The following is a 21,046-nucleotide window of genomic DNA, read 5'->3' as shown; positions in this document are numbered from 1 at the left end:
TTTAACAGTATTCCAGTTATATCGCGGCGTGTCAGCTTAATGTGGGAGGAAAGCTCGAAGTGATGCAGGTCTCAGATGTTTACCACTTTGGTGAAACCCACGAGCACGGGTACGGTGCTGACAAACCTAGAAACATAATTGGGGCGAACTGGGATTTGAACCCACAACTATAGGTTTCTGGCGTATCCAGCGGACGCAACTCTGCACAGCGAATCGCGGTGCCTTAGACGACTGGGCCACCCGTGCCCCCCTCTTACAAAGAAAAAGTAAATCCTCCCAAGAGGTTATTACAAGATAGGACGATACCTTCAATGCAATAAGTCACTTTCAGCAAGTCCTAAATTTCCAGCCGAGAATGGATTGATGGGCAACAAGTCTGACCACAAGGCCATGCTGCTTTGAACAGTATGTCAGCTACATCATAGTGTCTGAGACACAGATGTTGGCACACGGGTGAACCCTACAGACATGGTGCTGAGACGGGCATTATTCATCTTTACAGGACTAAGTCCACTCCGCAACGAGGCTAAGGAAGCCTGCTAGAAACACTCCACAGAGACGTGCAGATCCCTGGGCCAAAGTAACCCCAGGTAATAGCGTGGGAAGATAATTGCATTATGTTTGATAGCTAATTTTATCCCTATTTCAGTCACAACACGGCATGTCCAAAGTGGAAGGGAAATGGAGCAGGTCAGCCAACACTGATATTGTGCTGACCTGAAACCAAGGATCAGACGGGGATGAATTCAGGATTCCATAACAAGTGAAATCTATGAGATAGGAGGCACGGTGAGATGGGATGTTCCTACAATGAGGGAGACAGATGTTCTGTACACGTTCTTCAACAAAAGATCTGGATGTTCCTGCAATGAAGAAGACAGATGTTCTGTACCCCTCCTTCAACAAACGATCTGCATGTTCCTGCAATGAAAAAGACAGATGTTCTGTACACGTCCTTCAACAAAAGATCTGCATGTTCCTGCAATGAAGAAGACAGATGTTCTGTACTCGTCCTTCAACAAGAGATCTGGATGTTCCTGCAATGAAGAAGACAGATGTTCTGTACACGTCCTTCAACAAAAGATCTGGATGTTCCTGCAATGAGGAAAACGGACATTCTGTACACGTCTTTCCACAAAAGATCTGGATGTTCCTGCAGGTAACCTCTACAAGGACACTGGTATATTATCCCACGGGGCTGGAGTTATTCATGGACTAATGACTCCAGATAGGGAAATGTGTCAGTAGTTGGTAGGAAACTAGCATATGATTCTAAAGATCAGCATTATATTCATCACCATAGTGGACCAAGAGCTTGGGTTGTTCAAGAACTTATTTGGTGCCAATGTGGAAATGTATGAGTAGTTGATAGGAAACTAGCATATGATTCTATAGATCAGCATTATATTCATCACCCAAGTGGACTAAGCTTGGGTTGTTCAAGAACTTATTTGGTGCCAATGTGGAAATATATGAGTAGTTGATAGGATACTAACATATGATTCCATAGATCAGCATTTCATATATCAGTATGGAGGGAACAGAAGATGTGGAAGTTCTCCATCCGTTTGTGGGGAGGGAAGATTTCCTGCAAGAGTTCTGGAGCCTGTGGAGCAGGTACCGGATCATTGGAGTGTTTGGCATGAGGTCTGTTGGCAAATCCAGAACAGTTGAAGAATTCATCCACCGTATGAAATCTGAACATCCACTTTCAGACTCGGTTCATCACATCCTCATAGATTTGAACGCTGTTAGAAGTTTACAGCGTTTCATTTTCCAAGTCAGAACCGCTTTTGGTTTCTTTGATGACGACCAGATTGATGAAGTCGAAAAGTTGGTGGGAAATATTCTAAGCAAGATGGAGAGTACACCATCTGTATTTTATGTTGTAAACTTCGACAATGCTGAAGACGTGATAGAAAGCGAAGTGAAAGCTGACTTTGTGCTGACTTGTGGAATGCTGATGGAGAGGTGTATGAGTTTGAAGATCGTCTTCACATCAACTGCCAAAGTGACCTTCCCACGCCACGCCAGCATGTACTGCTGGATGGACCTGCCTCCTCTGTCCCATGGCGATGGAGTAGCTCTACTTCACTCTGTCACTCCAAGTGTACATTACGACCAGGGAATGATCCACAAGATCGTGGGGCTATGCATGGGTCTTCCCTTGGCGGTTCTCATGACAGGTTGGTTCATCTTAGGCTTCTGTTAATGGCCAGTTATTTCAATTCCTGACGATAAATGTATGGATAATTTAGCTTACTTTCATGTCTGTCTGTCTGCAGTCTGTTTGCTTTGTATTTCTTGTTGTTATCATGGCCTGTGTTTTTGTGTGTTCATGTGTTTGTATGTATGTCAGTGATTGTTGGCCCTTCTTGTTGTCTTCATATCTGTCTCTCTGTTTATCTGTCTGAATGGCTGGGCTGCTGTGTGTCTGTCTGTCTGTCTGTCTTAGCCATGTCTGAATAGCTGGGCTGCAGTGTGTCTGTCCGTCTTTAGCCCTGTGTCTGAATAGCTGGGCTGCTGTGTGTCTGTCTGTCTGTCTGTCTTTAGCCCTGTGTCTGAATGGCTGGGCTGCAGTGTGTCTGTCTGTCTGTCTTTAGCCCTGTGTCTGAATAGCTGGGCTGCAGTGGTCTGTCTGTCTGTCTTTAGCCCTGTGTCTGAATGGCTGGGCTGCAGTGTGTCTGTCTGTCTGTCTTTAGCCCTGTGTCTGAATGGCTGGGCTGCAGTGGTCTGTCTGTCTGTCTTTAGCCCTGTGTCTGAATGGCTTGGCTGCTGTGTGTCTGTCTGTCTGTCTGTCTTTAGCCCTGTGTCTGAATAGCTGGGCTGCAGTGCGTCTGTCTGTCTGTCTGTCTTTAGCCCTGTGTCTGAATAGCTGGGCTGCTGTGTGTCCATGTCTGTCTGTCTGTCTTTAGCCCTGTGTCTGAATGGCTGGGCTGCAGTGTGTCTGTCTGCCTGTCTGTCTGTCTTTAGCCTTCTGTCTGAATAGCTGGGTTGATGTGTCTCTGTCTGTCTGTCTTTAGCCCTGTGTCTGAATAGCTGGGCTGCAGTGTGTCTGTCTGTCTTTCTGTCTTTAGCCCTGTGTCTGAATAGCTGGACTGCAGTGTGTCTGTCTGTCTGTCTGTCTGTCTGTCTTTAGCCCTGTGTCTGAATAGCTGGGCTGCAGTGTGTCTGTCTGTCTGTCTGTCTTTAGCCCTGTGTCTGAATGGCTGGGCTGCAGTGTGTCTGTCTGTCTGTCTTTAGCCCTGTGTCTGAATGGCTGGGCTGCAGTGTGTCTGTCTGTCTGTCTTAAGCTCTGTGTCTAAATAGCTGGACTGCAGTGTGTCTGTCTGTCTTTAGCCCTGTGTCTGAATGGTTTGGCTGCATTTGTGTTTGTTGGTATGTCATGTTTAATTTGCATAGCAACAAGAAGACCTATGTCTCATGACTGCATTTTTTATGATTCTTAAACAGTGAAGATGGGAACTAAACATGTAAAATACATTAAGGAAAAAGAGAATATACAAAAGTATATGCATCTTTTTCCTATCAATTTGTGAATTTTTGGGAAAAGATGTTAATTTTTGACACACAATTGATTTCAGGCTCTGAGCTGGAGATAGACAATGGTTTCCTGAGTCCAGAGCAGATGGTGGACATCTTGACTCAGAGTCGGCTGGAGGCTTGTGATGATGACTCAGGTGATGGAACTCTCAAGGATGCCAATAGCATTTTCAAGATACTGTTATTTGAATATCTAAATATTTAACCATTTTACAATAATACTTGACAGTTTTATAGGTCGTGAGTATCCCATGCTTGTCATAAGAGCTGTTTGGTTCCAAGTGTGCCCCTACATGCATGGACCGTGGCACAGGTCTTGTCACGGGTTGTCTGGCCCAGATAACTATTTTGCAGATCCCCCATGATATGGCTGGAACATGACAAAACTCACTTACTCACTAACAGATGGCACACATGTCCGTCTCGATGCCTGGAGCAGAGACTGCAGCTATGCAGAGGAGGAGCAGATCGGTGAGACTTGTCAATAATGTAAACCAAATTATTAAAGCTGTTTCTCTTTGACAAAGTAGACACAATTTATGGATAACAACTTCTTTAATACTGTAAGCTTGACAATGGCATAAGGATCTATACCAAAACATCACCTTTACAGTATGAAAGAAGTTGCTATCCATAAATTGTATCTACTTTGTCATTTATCAACTTCCAAGTAATGCCTATCAAACAATTCTGTTTCTCTTTTTATTGGGCATGTCATGGAAAAACAAGTTACCTTTACGAAGCTAACACATTAGTGATTATAATAACTTGAATCATGATATTTAAAAAAAAATTATGCGAACATGGGCTTAAGACTTTCAGACACTATCAGCCCCTATAGTGAGTATGAGTATGTAGGGTTTTATGCCGTTTCAGCAATATTCCACCTGTCATGTTGGGGGACGGCCCAAATGGGCTTCACACTTTTTACCTATGTGGGGAATCAAACCCGGGTCTTCAGCGTGAGGAGAGAATGCTTTAAATGAAGGCAAATGAGGCATGCAGAGCTCCAGATAAGCTGCGTATCTGCGTGAAATACGCATCAGAAATGCAGAAATACGCAGTAAAATATAATCCAAGCGTATCAAATACGCAACGAACATTACAGATACGCTACAAAAATAAAATTTGTGAGTATCATCAAATTATTGTGAAGTAACCCTGCGTATTCGATTAGCAAATCAGCAACTTATTTTGAAATTATAAACGGGCATTCCGTCAACCTTGCCAAACTCCACGATGACAGTTACATCCTGATCATTTGCCATAATGAGTCCTATAAAGCTCTCGAACCCACACGACACCAGTTTGCAGGGACTAGATGAATAGTGTTTTTAAATATTTAACTTAAATACCCACATGTGTAAAAACTAGTGGGTAACAGAAATTTGAATACGCAGATAGAATTACTGATACCCAATGATTTTAAAATGCATGCGTAAAATACCCACAACACCAAAAGCTTATCTGGAGCTCTGGGCATGCCTTCTTCATTTCCAAGGCATACAGCACTTTTAATTATTGCATTGTGGAAATCTTTGTATGTTTGTTGAAAGGGCCAGTGTACAGAAACTTCATCAGAAGGTTGTCTGAGGTGTTCCGTCAAAGACTGGCCGTGCTGGGATATATCCCAGGGTCCTTCACTACAGGACATGCTCAACGTATGCTGGGTAAGTAAGGGTCGGTCGATGGTCGGTCGATGGCAGGGGTGTCTGATGGTCTGTTGATCCCGGGGTGTCTGATGGTGTGTCTCTGGGTGTCTGATGGTCTGTTGATCCCAGGGTGTCTGATGGTGTGTCTCTTGGTGTCTGATGGTCTGTTGATGATGGTGTGTCTCTGGGTGTCTGATGGTCTGTTGATCCCAGGGTGTCTGATGGTGTGTCTCTGGGTGTCTGATGGTCTGTTGATGATGGTGTGTCTCTCGGTGTCTGATGGTGTGTCTCTTGGTGTCTGATGGTGTGTCTCTGGGTGTCTGATGGTCTGTTGATCCCAGGGTTGCTGATGGTGTGTCTCTGGGTGTCTGATGGTTTGTTGATCCCAGGGTTGCTGATGGTGTGTCTCTGGGTGTCTGATGGTCTGTTGATCCTAGGGTGTCTGATGGTGTGTCTCTGGGTGTCTGATGGTCTGTTGATCCCGGGGTGTCTGATGGTGTGTCTCTGGGTGTCTGATGGTCTGTTGATGATGGTGTGTCTCTGGGTGTCTGATGGTATCTTGATCCCAGGGTGTCTGATGGTGTGTCTCTCGGTGTCTGATGGTCTGTTGATCCCAGGGTGTCTGATGGTGTGTCTCTTGGTGTCTGATGGTCTGTTGATGATGGTGTGTCTCTGGGTGTCTGATGGTCTGTTGATCCAAGGGTGTTTGATGGTGTGTCTCTGGGTGTCTGATGGTCTGTTGATGATGGTGTGTCTCTGGGTGTCTGATGGAGTGGCTCTTGGTGTCTGATGGTGTGTCTCTGGGTGTCTGATGGTCTGTTGATCCCGGGGTGTCTGATGGTGTGTCTCTGGGTGCCTGATGGTCTGTTGATCCCGGGGTGTCTGATGGTGTGTCTCTGGGTGTCTGATGGAGTGGCTCTTGGTGTCTGATGGTGTGTCTCTAGGCTGATGGTCTGTTGATCCCGGGGTGTCTGATGGTGTGTCTCTGGGTGTCTGATGGTCTGTTGATCCCGGGGTGTCTGATGGTGTGTCTCTGGGTGCCTGATGGTCTGTTGATCCAAGGGTGTCTGATGGTGTGTCTCTGGGTGCCTGATGGCCGTTGATCCCGGGGTCTCTGATGGTGTGTCTCTGGCTGTCTGATGGTCTGTTGATCCCAGGGTGTCTGATGGTGTGTCTCTGGGTGTCTGATAGTCTGTTGATCCCAGGGTGTCTGATGGTGTGTCTCTGGGTGTCTGATGGTCTGTTGATCCCAGGGTTGCTGATGGTGTGTCTCTGGGTGTCTGATGGTCTGTTGATTCAGGGTGTCTGATGGTGTGTCTCTGGGTGTCTGATGGTCTGTTGATCCCAGGGTGTCTGGTGGTGTGTCTCTGGGTGTCTGATGGTGTGTCTCTGGGTGTCTGATGGTGTGTCTCTGGCTGTCTGATGGTCTGTTGATCCCAGGGTGTCTGATGGTGTGTCTCTGGGTGTCTGATGGTCAGTCGGTCCCAGGTATCTGATGGTGTGTCTCTGGGTGTCTGATGGTCAGTCGGTCCCGGGTGTCTGATGGTGTGTCTCTGGGTGCCTGATGGTCTGTTGATCCCAGGGTGTGTGATGGTCTGTTGATCCCAGGGTGTCTGATGGTGTGTCTCTGGGTGTCTGATGGTCTGTTGATCCAGGGTGTCTGATGGTGTGTCTCTGGGTGTCTGATGGTCTGTTGATCCCAGGGTGTCTGATGGTGTGTCTCTGGGTGTCTGATGGTGTGTCTCTGGGTGTCTGATGGTGTGTCTCTGGCTGTCTGATGGTCTGTTGATCCCAGGGTGTCTGATGGTGTGTCTCTGGGTGTCTGATGGTCAGTCGGTCCCGGGTGTCTGATGGTGTGTCTCTGGGTGTCTGATGGTCAGTCGGTCCCGGGTGTCTGATGGTGTGTCTCTGGGTGCCTGATGGTCTGTTAATCCCAGGGTGTGTGATGGTCTGTTGATCCCAGGGTGTCTGATGGTGTGTCTCTGGGTGTCTGATGGTCTGTTGATCCCAGGGTGTCTGATGGTGTGTCTCTGGGTGTCTGATTGCAGTTGTCTGGGTGTCTGATGGTGTGTCTCTGGCTGACTGATGGATGGTTGATTCCAGGGTGTCTGATGGTGTGTCTCTGGGTGTCTGATGGTGTGTCTCTGGCTGTCTGATGGTCTGTTGATCCCAGGGTGTCTGATGGTGTGTCTCTGGGTGCCTGATGGTCTGTCTCTGGGTGTCTGATGGTGTGTCTCTGGCTGTCTGATGGTCTGTTGATCCCAGGGTGTCTGATGGTGTGTCTCTGGGTGTCTGATGGTCAGTCGGTCCCGGGTGTCTGATGGTGTGTCTCTGGGTGTCTGATGGTATGTCTCTGGGTGCCTCATGGTCTGTTGATCCCAGGGTGTCTGATGGTGTGTCTCTGGGTGCCTGATGGTCTGTTGATCCCAGGGTGTCTGATGGTGTGTCTCTGGGTGCCTGATGGTCTGTTGATCCCAGGGTGTCTGATGGTGTGTCTTTGGGTGTCTGATGGCAGGTCTCTGGGTGTCTGATGGTATGTCTCTGGGTGTCTGACTGGGTTCCCTTCGGCACACCAGAAATCTATAATTGTGAGTTCGAATCCCGGTTTGCCCCAACTATGTTTTTAGGTTTGTCAGTACCATACCCATGCTCTAGGGTTTCATCGAAGTGATAATTATTCAGCGGACACGCCACAATATAACTGGAATAATGTTAAAAGCGGCGTTTAACCCAACTCACTCACTCACTTTGTGTCTGATGGTGTGTGTCTGGGTGTCTGATGACAGGTTTCTCCCTCACCCAACCCACCCCCATTTGCCAAGTGTCCATTACCAATTACTTAGCTATGATAACTGAAGTGTTGGCTTCCATTGCCTATTTCTAATCACCTATCAGCGCCAATCATCTGTTGGCTTCCTTTGTTAGCTTGTACCCTTTGTTATTTTCCACCTTTTGTTATCTTATTAATTTTGTTGTCCTTACATGTAAATATATATGCTCTCTGCTTCATGGCATTCATATCACCTGATGAAGGAGTAAGCATATACTCCGAAACGTTGTGTTCCTCATAATAAAGAAGTTGACATCTGTATATTCTCTTCCTTAAGAAAGGTGGTCATTCATAAAACCAGCAACTGAAGGAGAGTTAATATCATGATATGTTGGCATGTTATGTTTAGATGAGGCATCCCCTCAGTCCACCAAAGACATGACTCTGTCCCCACTGATGCGCCGGCACATGGTACAGTTTGATGCACCACGACGCAGGTACAACATCCACGGTATCCTCAAGGACTGTTTGGAGGTGTACTTCAGCATAGAGAATCTCACAGGTGAGGGGGTCGGAGCAGTGATTTAGCATAGAGAATGTCACAGGTGAGGTGGTCGGAGGACTAATTCAGCATAGAGAATCTCACAGGTGAGGTGGTCGGAGGAGTGATTCAGCATAGAGAATCTCACAGGTGAGGTGGTCGGAGGAGTCATTCAGCATAGAGAATCTCACAGGTGAGGTGGTCGGAGCAGTGATTCAGCATAGAGAATCTCACATGTGAGGTGGTCGGAGGAGGGATTCAGCATAGAGAATCTCACAGGTGAGGTGATCGGAGGAGGGATTCAGCATAGAGAATCTCAAAGGTGAGGAGATCGGAGGAGTGATTCAGCATAGAGAATCTCACAGGTGAGGTGATCGGAAGAGGGATTCAGTATAGAGAATCTCACAGGTGAGGTGATCGGAGGAGTGATTCAGCATAGAGAATGTCACAGGTGAGGTGATCGGAGGAGGAGTGATTCAGCATAGAGAATCTCATAGGTGAGGTGGTGGGAGGAGGGGTGATTCAGCATAGAGAATCTCACAGGTGAGGTGGTGGGAGGAGGGGTGATTACTCACAGGTGAGGTGATCGGAGGGATTCAGCATAGAGAATCTCACAGGTGAGGTGATCGGAGGAGGAGTGATTCAGCATAGAGAATCTCACAGGTGAGGTGGTGGGAGGAGGGGTGATTCAGCATAGCGAATCTCACAGGTGAGGTGATCGGAAGAGTGATTCAGCATAGAGAATCTCACAGGTGAGGTGATCGGAGGAGGAGTGATTCAGCATAGAGAATCTCATAGGTGAGGTGGTGGCAGGAGGGGTGATTCAGCATAGTGAATCTCACAGGTGAGGTGATCGGAAGAGTGATTCAGCATAGAGAATCTCACAGGTGAGGGGGTCAGAGGAGTGAATCAGCATAGAGAATCTCACAGGTGAGGTGATCAGAGGAGGGATTCAGCATAGAGAATCTCACAGGCGAGGTGGTTGGAGGAGGAGTGATTCAGCATAGAGAATCTCACAGGTGAGGTGATCGGAGGAGGAGTGATTCAGCATAGAGAATCTCATAGGTGAGGTGGTGGCAGGAGGGGTGATTCAGCATAGAGAATCTCACAGGTGAGGTGATCGGAAGAGTGATTAAGCATAGACAATCTCACAGGTGAGGGGGTCGAAAGAGTGAATCAGCATAGAGAATCTCACAGGTGAGGTGATCAGAGGAGGGATTCAGCATAGAGAATCTCACAGGTGAGGTGATCGGAGGAGGGATTCAGCATAGAGAATCTCACAGGCAAGGTGGTTGGAGGAGGGATTCAGCATAGAGAATCTCACAGGTGAGGTGGTGGGAGGAGGGGTGATTCAGCATAGAGAATCTCACAGGTGATGTGGTCAGAGGAGGAGTGATATAGCATAGAGAATCTCACAGGTGAGGTGATCGGAGGAGTGATTCAGCATAGAGAATCTCACAGTTGAGGTGGTCGGAGGAGGGATTCAGCATAGAGAATCTCACAGGTGATGTGGTCAGATGAGGAGTGATTCAGCATAGAGAATCTCACAGGTGAGGGGGTCGGAGGAGGAGGGATTCAACATAGAGAATCTCACAGGTGAGGTGATCAGAGGAGGGATTCAGCATAGAGAATCTCAAAGGTGAGGAGATCGGAGGAGTGATTCAGCATAGAGAATCTCACAGGCGAGGTGATCGGAAGAGGGATTCAGTATAGAGAATCTCACAGGTGAGGTGATCGGAGGAGTGATTCAGCATAGAGAATGTCACAGGTGAGGTGGTTGGAGGAGGGGTGATTCAGCATAGAGAATCTCACAGGTGAGGTGATCGGAGGAGGAGTGATTCAGCATAGAGAATCTCACTGGTGAGGTGATCAGAGGAGTGATTCAGCATAGAGAATCTCACAGGTGAGGTGATCGGAGGAGGAGTGATTCAGCATGGAGAATCTCATAGGTGAGATGGTGGGAGGAGGGGTGATTCAGCATAGCGAATCTCACTGGTGAGGTGATCGGAAGGGTGATTCAGCATAGAGAATCTCACAGGTGAGGTGATCGGAAGAGTGAATCAGCATAGAGAATCTCACAGGTGAGGTGATCAGAGGAGGGATTCAGCATAGAGAATCTCACAGGCGAGGTGGTTGGAGGAGGAGGGATTCAGCATAGAGAATCTCACAGGCGAGGTGATCGGAGGAGGAGTGATTCAGCATAGAGAATCTCATAGGTGAGGTGGTGGCAGGAGGGGTGATTCAGCATAGAGAATCTCACAGGTGAGGTGATCGGAAGAGTGATTAAGCATAGAGAATCTCACAGGTGAGGGGGTCGGAAGAGTGAATCAGCATAGAGAATCTCACAGGTGAGGTGATCAGAGGAGGGATTCAGCATAGAGAATCTCACAGGCAAGGTGGTTGGAGGAGGGATTCAGCATAGAGAATCTCACAGTGAGGTGGTCGGAGGAGTGATTCAGTTTAGAGAATCTCACAGGTGAGGGGGTTGGAGGAGTGATTCAACATAGAGAATCTCACAGTGAGGTGGTCGGAGGAGTGATTCAGCATAGAGAATCTCACAGGTGAGGTGATCGGAGGAGGAGTGATTTAGGATAGAGAATCTCACAGGTGAGGTGGTCGGAGGAGGGGTGATTCAGCATAGAGAATTTCACAGGTGAGGTGGTGGGAGGAGGGGTGATTCAGCATAGAGAATCTCACAGGTAAGGTGATCGGAGGAGTGATTCAGCATAGAGAATCTCACAGGTGATGTGGTTGGAGGAGGAGTGATTCAGCATAGAGAATCTCACAGGTGAGGTGATCAGAGGAGTGATTCAGCATAGAGAATCTCACAGGTGAGGTGGTTGGAGGAGGAGTGATTCAGCATAGAGAATCTCACAGGTGAGGTGATCGGAGGAGGAGTGATTCAGCATAGAGAATCTCACAGGTGAGGTGATCGGAGGAGTGATTCAGCATAGAGAATCTCACAGGTGAGGTGATCAGAGGAGGGATTCAGCATAGAGAATCTCACAGGTGAGGTGGTGGGAGGAGGGGTGATACAGCATAGAGAATCTCACAGGTGAGGTGATCGGAGGAGGAGTGATTCAGCATAGAGAATCTCACAGGTGAGGTGGTAGGAGGAGGAGTGATTCAGCATAGAGAATCTCACAGGTGAGGTGATCGGAGGAGTGATTCAGCATAGAGAATCTCACAGGTGAGGTGGTAGGAGGAGGAGTGATTCAGCATAGAGAATCTCACAGGTGAGGTGGTAGGAGGAGGAGTGATTCAGCATAGAGAATCTCACAGGTGAGGTGGTTGGAGGAGGATTGATTCAGCATAAAGAATCTCACAGGTGAGGTGGTAGGAGGAGGAGTGATTCAGCATAGAGAATCTCACAGGTGAGGTGGTCGGAGGAGGAGGGATTCAGCATAGAGAATCTCACAGGTGAGGTGGTAGGAGGAGGAGTGATTCAGCATAGATAATCTCACAGGTGAGGTGATCGGAGGAGTCATTCAGCATAGAGAATCTCACAGGTGAGGTGATCGGAGGAGTGATTCAGTATAGAGAATCTCACAAGTGAGGGGGTTGGAGGAGTGATTCAGCATAGAGAATCTCACAGTTGAGGTGATCGGAGGAGTGATTCAGCATAGAGAATCTCACAGGTGAGGTGGTCGGAGGAGTGATTCAGTATAGAGAATTTCACAGGTGAGGGGGTTGGAGGAGTGATTCAGCATAGAGAATCTCACAGGTGAGGTGATCGGAGGAGTGATTCAGCATAGAGAATCTCACAGGTGAGGTGGTCGGAGGAGGGGTGATTCAGCATAGAGAATCTCACAGGTGAGGTGGTTGGAGGAGGAGTGATTCAGCATAGAGAATCTCACAGGTGAGGTGGTGGGAGGAGGGGTGATTCAGCATAGAGAATCTCACAGGTGAGGTGATTGGAAGAGTGATTCAGCAAAGAGAATCTCACAGGTGAGGAGATCGGAGGAGAAATTCAGCAAAGAGAATTTCATAGTTGAGGTGATCGGAGGAGTGATTCAGCATAGAGAATCTCACAGGTGAGGTGGTCGGAGGGGTGATTCAGCATAGAGAATCTCACAGGTGAGGGGGTCGGAGGAGGAGGGATTCAGCATAGAGAATCTCACAGGTGAGGTGGTCGGAGGAGTGATTCAGTATAGAGAATCTCACAGGTGAGGTGGTCGGAGGAGGGGTGATTCAGCATAGAGAATCTCACAGGTGAGGTGATCGGAGGAGTGATTCAGCATAGAGAATCTCACAGGTGAGGTGGTCGGAGGAGGGGTGATTCAGCATAGAGAATCTCACAGGTGAGGTGGTTGGAGGAGGAGTGATTCAGCATAGAGAATCTCACAGGTGAGGTGATCGGAGGAGTGATTCAGCATAGAGAATCTCACAGGTGAGGTGGTCGGAGGAGGGGTGATTCAGCATAGAGAATCTCACAGGTGAGGTGGTTGGAGGAGGAGTGATTCAGCATAGAGAATCTCACAGGTGAGGTGGTGGGAGGAGGGGTGATTCAGCATAGAGAATCTCATAGGTGAGGTGATCGGAAGAGTGATTAAGCATAGAGAATCTCACAGGCGAGGAGGTTGGAGGAGTGATTCAGCATAGAGAATATCACAGGTGAGGTGATCGGAGGAGTGATTCAGTATAGAGAATCTCACAAGTCAGGGGGTTGGAGGAGTGATTCAGCATAGAGAATCTCACAGGTGAGGTGATCGGAGGAGTGATTCAGCATAGAGAATGTCACAGGTGAGGTGGTCGGAGGAGTGATTCAGTATAGAGAATCTCACAGGTGAGGGGGTTGGAGGAGTGATTCAGCAAAGAGAATCTCACAGGTGAGGTGATCGGAGGAGTGATTCAGCATAGAGAATCTCACAGGTGAGATGGTTGGAGGAGGAGGGATTCAGCATAGAGAATCTCACAGGTGAGGTGGTCGGAGGAGTGATTCAGTATAGAGAATCTCACAGGTAAGGTTGTCAGAGGAGGGGTGATTCAGCATAGAGAATCTCACAGGTGAGGTTGTCGGAGGGGTGATTCAGGATAGAGAATCTCACAGGTGAGGGGGTCGGAGGAGGAAGGATTCAGCATAGAGAATCTCACAGGTGAGGTGGTCGGAGGAGTGATTCAGTATAGAGAATCTCACAGGTGAGGTGATCGGAGGAGGGATTCAGCTTAGAGAATCTCACAGGTGAGGTGGTCGGAGGAGGGGTGATTCAGCATAGAGAATCTCACAGGTAAGGTTGTCAGAGGAGGGGTGATTCAGCATAGAGAATCTCACAGGTGAGGTGGTCAGAGGAGGGGTGATTCAGCATAGAGAATCTCACAGGTGAGGTGATCGGAGGAGTGATTCAGCAAAGAATCTCACAGGTGAGGTGGTCGGAGGAGTGATTCAGCATAGAGAATCTCACAGGTGAGGTGATCGGAGGAGGGATTCAGCTTAGAGAATCTCACAGGTGAGGTGGTCGGAGGAGGGGTGATTCAGCATAGAGAATCTCACAGGTGAGGTGATTGGAAGAGTGATTCAGCAAAGAGAATCTCACAGGTGAGGAGATCGGAGGAGAAATTCAGCATAGAGAATTTCATAGTTGAGGTGATCGGAGGAGTGATTCAGCATAGAGAATCTCACAGGTGAGGTGGTCGGAGGGGTGATTCAGCATAGAGAATCTCACAGGTGAGGGGGTCGGAGGAGGAGGGATTCAGCATAGAGAATCTCACAGGTGAGGTGGTCGGAGGAGTGATTCAGTATAGAGAATCTCACAGGTGAGGTGGTCGGAGGAGGGGTGATTCAGCATAGAGAATCTCACAGGTGAGGTGATCGGAGGAGTGATTCAGCATAGAGAATCTCTCAGGTGAGGAGATCAGAGGAGTGATTCAGCATAGAGAATCTCACAGGTGAGGTGGTCGGAGGAGTGATTCAGCATAGAGAATCTCACAGGTGAGGTGATCAGAAGAGGGATTCAGCATAGAGAATCTCACAGGTGAGGTGGTCGGAGGAGGGGTGATTCAGCATAGGGAATCTCACAGGTGAGGTGGTTTTAGGAGTGATTCAGCATAGAGAATCTCACAGGTGAGGTGGTCGGAGGAGTAGGGATTCAGCATAGAGAATCTCACAGGTTGGACCAGTGAAGATCCGGGTTAGAATTTTGAGCTTTAGAAGAATTTGATGCCACTGACATAGAAACAGAAGATGATTTGTAATCATGATTGTCTTCCAGATGTGCGGAAGCGCTACTGCCAGACCTTCAGCGAGGTGCTGAATCAGCTATCGCTGAAGCTGGGGACCAAGGACTACACTGAAGCTGTGGCAGAATTGGCTATAGAACATCCCAACCTTCAGAAACTCATGGTGGATGTCAAGCATTCAAGCCAAGAGACTTACCCCATCTATATCGAGATGGTGGCATCCTCGTCAAACGTTATTGAAAACTTCTTTGGAGGTGAGTTTAATTTAGCCAACAGACTTGCAGTGTATGCTTGAATGAGTGCATCAACCCTGGATTCCAGGGCGGTAGAGGTCCCCGGCACCACATGCTAGAGCATTAAACCCTGGATTCCAGGGCAGTAGAGGACCCCGGTACCAGATGCTAGAGCATCAATCCTGGATTCCAGGGCGGAAGAGGTCCCCAGTACCAGATGCTAGAGCATCAACCCTGGATTCCAGGGCTGTAGAGGTCCCCAGTACCACATGCTAGAGCTTCAACCCTGGATTTCAGGGCTGTAGAGGTCCCCAGTACCACATGCTAGAGCATCAATCCTGGATTTCAGGGCTGTAGAGGACCCCAGTACCACATGCTAGAGCATCAACCCTGGATTCCAGGGCTGTAGAGGACCCCAGTACCACATGCTAGAGCTTCAACCCTGGATTCCAGGGCAGTAGAGGTCCCCAGCACCACATGCTAGAGCATCAACCCTGGATTCCAGGGCTGTAGAGGTCCCCGGCACCAGATGCTAGAGCATCAGTCCTGGATTCCAGGGCTGTAGAGGACCCCAGTACCACATGCTAGAGCATCAACCCTGGATTCCAGGGCAGTAGAGGTCCCCAGTACCAGATGCTAGATTATCAACCCTGGATTCCAGGGCTGTAGAGGACCCCGGTACCACATGCTAGAGCATCAACCCTGGATTTCAGGGCTGTAGAGGTCCCCGGTACCAGATGCTAGAGCATCAACCCTCGATTCCAGGGCATTAGAGGTCCCCAGTACCACATGCTAGAGCATCAATCCTGGATTCCAGGGCTGTAGAGGACCCCAGTACCACATGCTAGAGCATCAACCCTGGATTTCAGGGTGGTAGAGGACCCCAGTACCACATGCTAGAGCTTTAATCCTGGATTTCAGGGTGGTAGAGGACCCCAGTACCACATGCTAGAGCATCAACCCTGGATTTCAGGGTGGTAGAGGACCCCAGTACCACATGCTAGAGCATCAACCCTGGATTTCAGGGCTGTAGAGGACCCCAGTACCACATGCTAGAGCACCAATTCTGGATTCCAGGGCTGTAGAGGACCCCAGTACCACATGCTAGAGCATCAACCCTGGATTTCAAGGTGGTAGAGGACCCCAGTACCACATGCTAGAGCTTTAATCCTGGATTTCAGGGTGGTAGAGGACCCCAGTACCACATGCTAGAGCTTTAATCCTGGATTTCAGGGTTGTAGAGGACCCCAGTACCACATGCTAGAGCTTTAATCCTGGATTTCAGGGCGGTAGAGGACCCCAGTACCACATGCTAGAGCATCAACCCTGGATTTCAGGGCGGTAGAGGACCCCAGTACCACATGCTAGAGCATCAACCCTTGGATTCCAGGGTGGCAGAGGACCCCAGTACCACATGCTAGAGCACCAATTCTGGATTCCAGGGCTGTAGAGGACCCCAGTACCACATGCTAGAGCATCAACCCTGGATTCCAGGGCTGTAGAGGTCCCCAGTACCACATGCTAGAGCATCAACCCTGGATTCCAGGGCTGTAGAGGTCCCCAGTACCACATGCTAGAGCTTTAATCCTGGATTCCAGGGCTGTAGAGGACCCCAGTACCACATGCTAGAGCACCAATTCTGGATTCCAGGGCTGTAGAGGACCCCAGTACCACATGCTAGAGCATCAATCCTGGATTCCAGGGCTGTAGAGGACCCCAGTACCACATGCTAGAGCATCAACCCTGGATTTTAGGGTGGCAGAGGACCCCAGTACCACATGCTAGAGCATCAATCCTGGATTTCAGGGTGGTAGAGGACCCCAGTACCACATGCTAGAGCACCAATCCTGGATTCCAGGGCGGTAGAGAAACCCCAGTACCACATGCTAGAGCATCAATCCTGGATTTCAGGGTTGTAGAGGACCCCAGTACCACATGCTAGAGCATCAATCCTGGATTCCAGGGCTGTAGAGGACCCCAGTACCACATGCTAGAGCATCAACCCTGGATTTCAGGGTGGTAGAGGACCCCAGTACCACATGCTAGAGCTTTAATCCTGGATTTCAGGGTGGTAGAGGACCCCAGTACCACATGCTAGAGCATCAACCCTGGATTTCAGGGTGGTAGAGGACCCCAGTACCACATGCTAGAGCATCAACCCTGGATTTCAGGGCTGTAGAGGACCCCAGTACCACATGCTAGAGCACCAATTCTGGATTCCAGGGCTGTAGAGGACCCCAGTACCACATGCTAGAGCATCAACCCTGGATTTCAAGGTGGTAGAGGACCCCAGTACCACATGCTAGAGCTTTAATCCTGGATTTCAGGGTGGTAGAGGACCCCAGTACCACATGCTAGAGCTTTAATCCTGGATTTCAGGGTTGTAGAGGACCCCAGTACCACATGCTAGAGCTTTAATCCTGGATTTCAGGGCGGTAGAGGACCCCAGTACCACATGCTAGAGCATCAACCCTGGATTTCAGGGCGGTAGAGGACCCCAGTACCACATGCTAGAGCATCAACCCTTGGATTCCAGGGTGGCAGAGGACCCCAGTACCACATGCTAGAGCACCAATTCTGGATTCCAGGGCTGTAGAGGACCCCAGTACCACATGCTAGAGCATCAACCCTGGATTCCAGGGCTGTAGAGGTCCCCAGTACCACATGCTAGAGCATCAACCCTGGATTCCAGGGCTGTAGAGGTCCCCAGTACCACATGCTAGAGCTTTAATCCTGGATTCCAGGGCTGTAGAGGACCCCAGTACCACATGCTAGAGCACCAATTCTGGATTCCAGGGCTGTAGAGGACCCCAGTACCACATGCTAGAGCATCAATCCTGGATTCCAGGGCTGTAGAGGACCCCAGTACCACATGCTAGAGCATCAACCCTGGATTTTAGGGTGGCAGAGGACCCCAGTACCACATGCTAGAGCATCAATCCTGGATTTCAGGGTGGTAGAGGACCCCAGTACCACATGCTAGAGCACCAATCCTGGATTCCAGGGCGGTAGAGAAACCCCAGTACCACATGCTAGAGCATCAATCCTGGATTTCAGGGTTGTAGAGGACCCCAGTACCACATGCTAGAGCATCAACCCTGGATTTCAGGGTGGCAGAGGACCCCAGTACCACATGCTAGAGCATCAATCCTGGATTCCAGGGTTGTAGAGGACCCCAGTACCACATGCTAGAGCATCAACCCTGGATTTCAGGGTGGCAGAGGACCCCAGTACCACATGCTAGAGCTTTAATCCTGGATTTCAGGGCGGTAGAGGACCCCAGTACCACATGCTAGAGCATCAACCCTGGATTTCAGGGCGGTAGAGGACCCCAGTACCACATGCTAGAGCATCAAACCTGGATTCCAGGGTGGTAGAGGTCCCCAGTACCACATGCTAGAGCATCAACCCTGGATTTCAGGGTGGCATAGGACCCCAGTACCACATGCTAGAGCATCAATCCTGGATTCCAGGGTGGTAGAGGACCCCAGTACCACATGCTAGAGCATCAATCCTGGATTTCAGGGTGGCTGAGGACCCCAGTACCACATGCTAGAGCATCAACCCTGGATTCCAGGGCGGTAGAGAAACCCCAGTACCACATGCTAGAGCATCAATCCTGGATTTCAGGGTGGCAGAGGACCCCAGTACCACATGCTAGAGCATCAACCCTGGATTTCAGGGTGGCAGAGGACCCCAGTACCACATGCTAGAGCATCAATCCTGGATTTCAGGGTGGCAGAGGACCCCAGTACCACATGCTAGAGCATCAACCCTGGATTCCAGGGCTGTAGAGGACCCCAGTACATCTTCACCCGACTGTATTGATCAGTGATCATGCTGTCAACCACTAGTTTGCTTGGCCCAGATTGATCAGTAATTGTCAGTAATTGTCAGTATCACTATATGCAGTAATCTGATACTATTATGCAAGGGTTTATTGTCTACTTTTGTGTAGTAATTTGTTGGAAAGGTAATTTTCACATTTCTGTTGGTAGATTAAAATTGATTAATTAAGGCTTCAAAAAAATATTAGTCTTTGTTCTCAGGCACTGCCCGCATCATCATAAAGTTTGCCGCATGTTTCGTTTTTATTTCCATTCCTTAAATATTCCAAGTCCAACAGTTGTCAAATACAGTATTCCAGTATCTTACTCATCAAGGAATACATTTTGGTAGGGAGGCACATTCTCAGGTTGATTGTACACAATTGTTTATTTGGTTATATACTAGTTTGAACTAAAAAAGAAAAAGACACCATCTGCCCGCACTATATTTTCTAAAACCATTGCCTGACAACCAATTCTTTTATTTTGCTAAGCCTAGGATCCCTGACAGCAGTTGTTTTGCCACATACCGTTCGTACTATAGTCTTTGGTTTTTTCGGGCCCATGCGTGGTGTTTTACAGTTTTCAACCTGCTAGGTTTTTCCATACACCTGGGGTATAGCTTTGTTTATACAGATTTTCAGTCTGCTAGGCCTTTCCAAATCAAGTTTCTACCCGCAATACCTGTTTCTATATTCATTTCTCGGTCTGACAAGACCTATATTTCTAATCTCTAATGATCCCTAGAAGCATGGTTTAAATTGATTCCCGCCTTTCTGTGTCATTGTCTAGCTTAACGCTAATTCGTACATGTATTTTGTTTTTTTCGTTCCCCACCCACCCACTGCCTTTACTGTTAAGTATTCTGAATGTATGTCCCAGTTGGTTGTAGCCTAGGTGCAATTTACAGTCGTACATAGCATCTCAATATTTTCACTTTACGTTCAATCTGTGTAACTAAGCTAATTTGTACATGCCTCACTTTTCAACATTTGACTTGGTAAACTTGAAGTGGGTTACACAACTTTTGATTATCACCTTCAGGTGTAAGCTTCAATTCTCCACATGTTAAGGAAGCGTACAATTCCATCATATATGTTACATTTTATGCCTGGTCATTACCAGACGCCTCCATGCCCACTAACAGGTACAAGGCGGATTATTATATACAGTACGGTAAGCTACATCTATAACAATCACGCTTATAACAAACTGACCGATATAACGAACATATTTTTTAGTCTCGGCCATTTGTTGTATATATGCTGTATATATGCTTATAACGAACTACGGTTATTACAAACTAAAAAATTCTATATGGATATATGGATCATGTCTAGTGATTTTTAACTTTCAAATTTGTATTGACCAAGTTTAATTGTTTTGATCTGTTTGTTTCCCTGATCACTGAATTTTTTTCTGCAGAAGACAAACACATTTTTGTTACAAATGTAGGGATTGCGTATACACTGGTGACATGCTTCATTCTGATTCGCTTTATAGACGGGGTATATAAATTTTTATAGACGGTGTATATAAATTAGCATCGATTTTAAAGGCTTGTACAGCAGGGTCGTCTTATACGTGGGGTCGCTTTATAGACGGTTCTCGCCTAATATCTTATAAAATATCACTTGTGCCATACAGTTTTTGGCTACTTGCTTTTTTCGTTGTATTGGTGTTTAATTCGTGGAAGTATCCACCTTCTTTTTGTGTAACATTATGTGCCAAATAGTGTACCCTGTCTGGATCTTTTACCTACTTAGGGCAAATAAATCTAGTCATTTTAGTTCTGTTGTGGTGCTTAATTTATGTTGATATAGAAACAGTGCCAGAAGAGGCCAGTGCCAGAAGAATATTGATTTGTCCACATGTGCCTGTTGGCAATGGCTTTTCTGGCGAGGTGATTGTCTTTGCTTAAAATGTACTCTGTCACATGACACTGCAGCAACCAGACGTCCTTGACCTTGATTCCATACATTCCTGTCAACTTCCAGGTAAGAGCTACAAATTCTACACAAAGTGTCTCGAGTTGTGCAAGGTCTATGACAAACCCAGAGATGATGCCATTGTCAGCGGAGCATATGGCAGGGTACTCACCAATGTCAAGGTCAGTGTCAGGTGCAGATCCCATTCATCTTTTACTCCGATAGGATACAAAAACGTCTCCTCATGAAGAACTGAGAACCACTTCATAGGTCAAGTGAACTTTCTCATCAGCCAATCAGCTTTGAGGCTTCTAAGTTGTCTGTATTGAGTGAAGCATTCTGACGTAGAAAACAAACTTATACAGCCGATTCCAA

At 47.9% G+C, this 21,046-nt stretch overlaps 1 protein-coding gene across 5 annotated transcripts in view; it reads left to right on the top strand.

Annotated features, from left to right (window-relative positions):
- LOC124133526 overlaps nt 1-21,046 on the top strand; it is a 38,071-nt gene that overhangs the window by 3,706 nt on the left and 13,319 nt on the right. For all 5 annotated transcript variants that reach the window (XM_048383874.1, XM_048383875.1, XM_048383876.1 and 2 more), the window contains exons 2-8: nt 650-2,186; nt 3,585-3,680; nt 3,949-4,014; nt 5,100-5,213; nt 8,375-8,527; nt 14,716-14,937; nt 20,741-20,853. In XM_048383874.1, the coding sequence (XP_048239831.1) occupies nt 1,532-2,186; nt 3,585-3,680; nt 3,949-4,014; nt 5,100-5,213; nt 8,375-8,527; nt 14,716-14,937; nt 20,741-20,853 (1,419 nt within the window). In that variant the 5' untranslated portion in view covers nt 650-1,531. The remainder of the gene's footprint in view (nt 1-649; nt 2,187-3,584; nt 3,681-3,948; nt 4,015-5,099; nt 5,214-8,374; nt 8,528-14,715; nt 14,938-20,740; nt 20,854-21,046) is intronic.

This window comes from Haliotis rufescens, unplaced genomic scaffold (assembly GCF_023055435.1).
Source record: "Haliotis rufescens isolate VD_foot unplaced genomic scaffold, xgHalRufe1.0.p SCAF_5, whole genome shotgun sequence".
NCBI classification, from domain to species: domain Eukaryota; kingdom Metazoa; phylum Mollusca; class Gastropoda; order Lepetellida; family Haliotidae; genus Haliotis; species Haliotis rufescens.
Note: the sequence above shows the minus strand (reverse complement) of the source record. Positions and strands in the feature narration are given on the sequence as shown.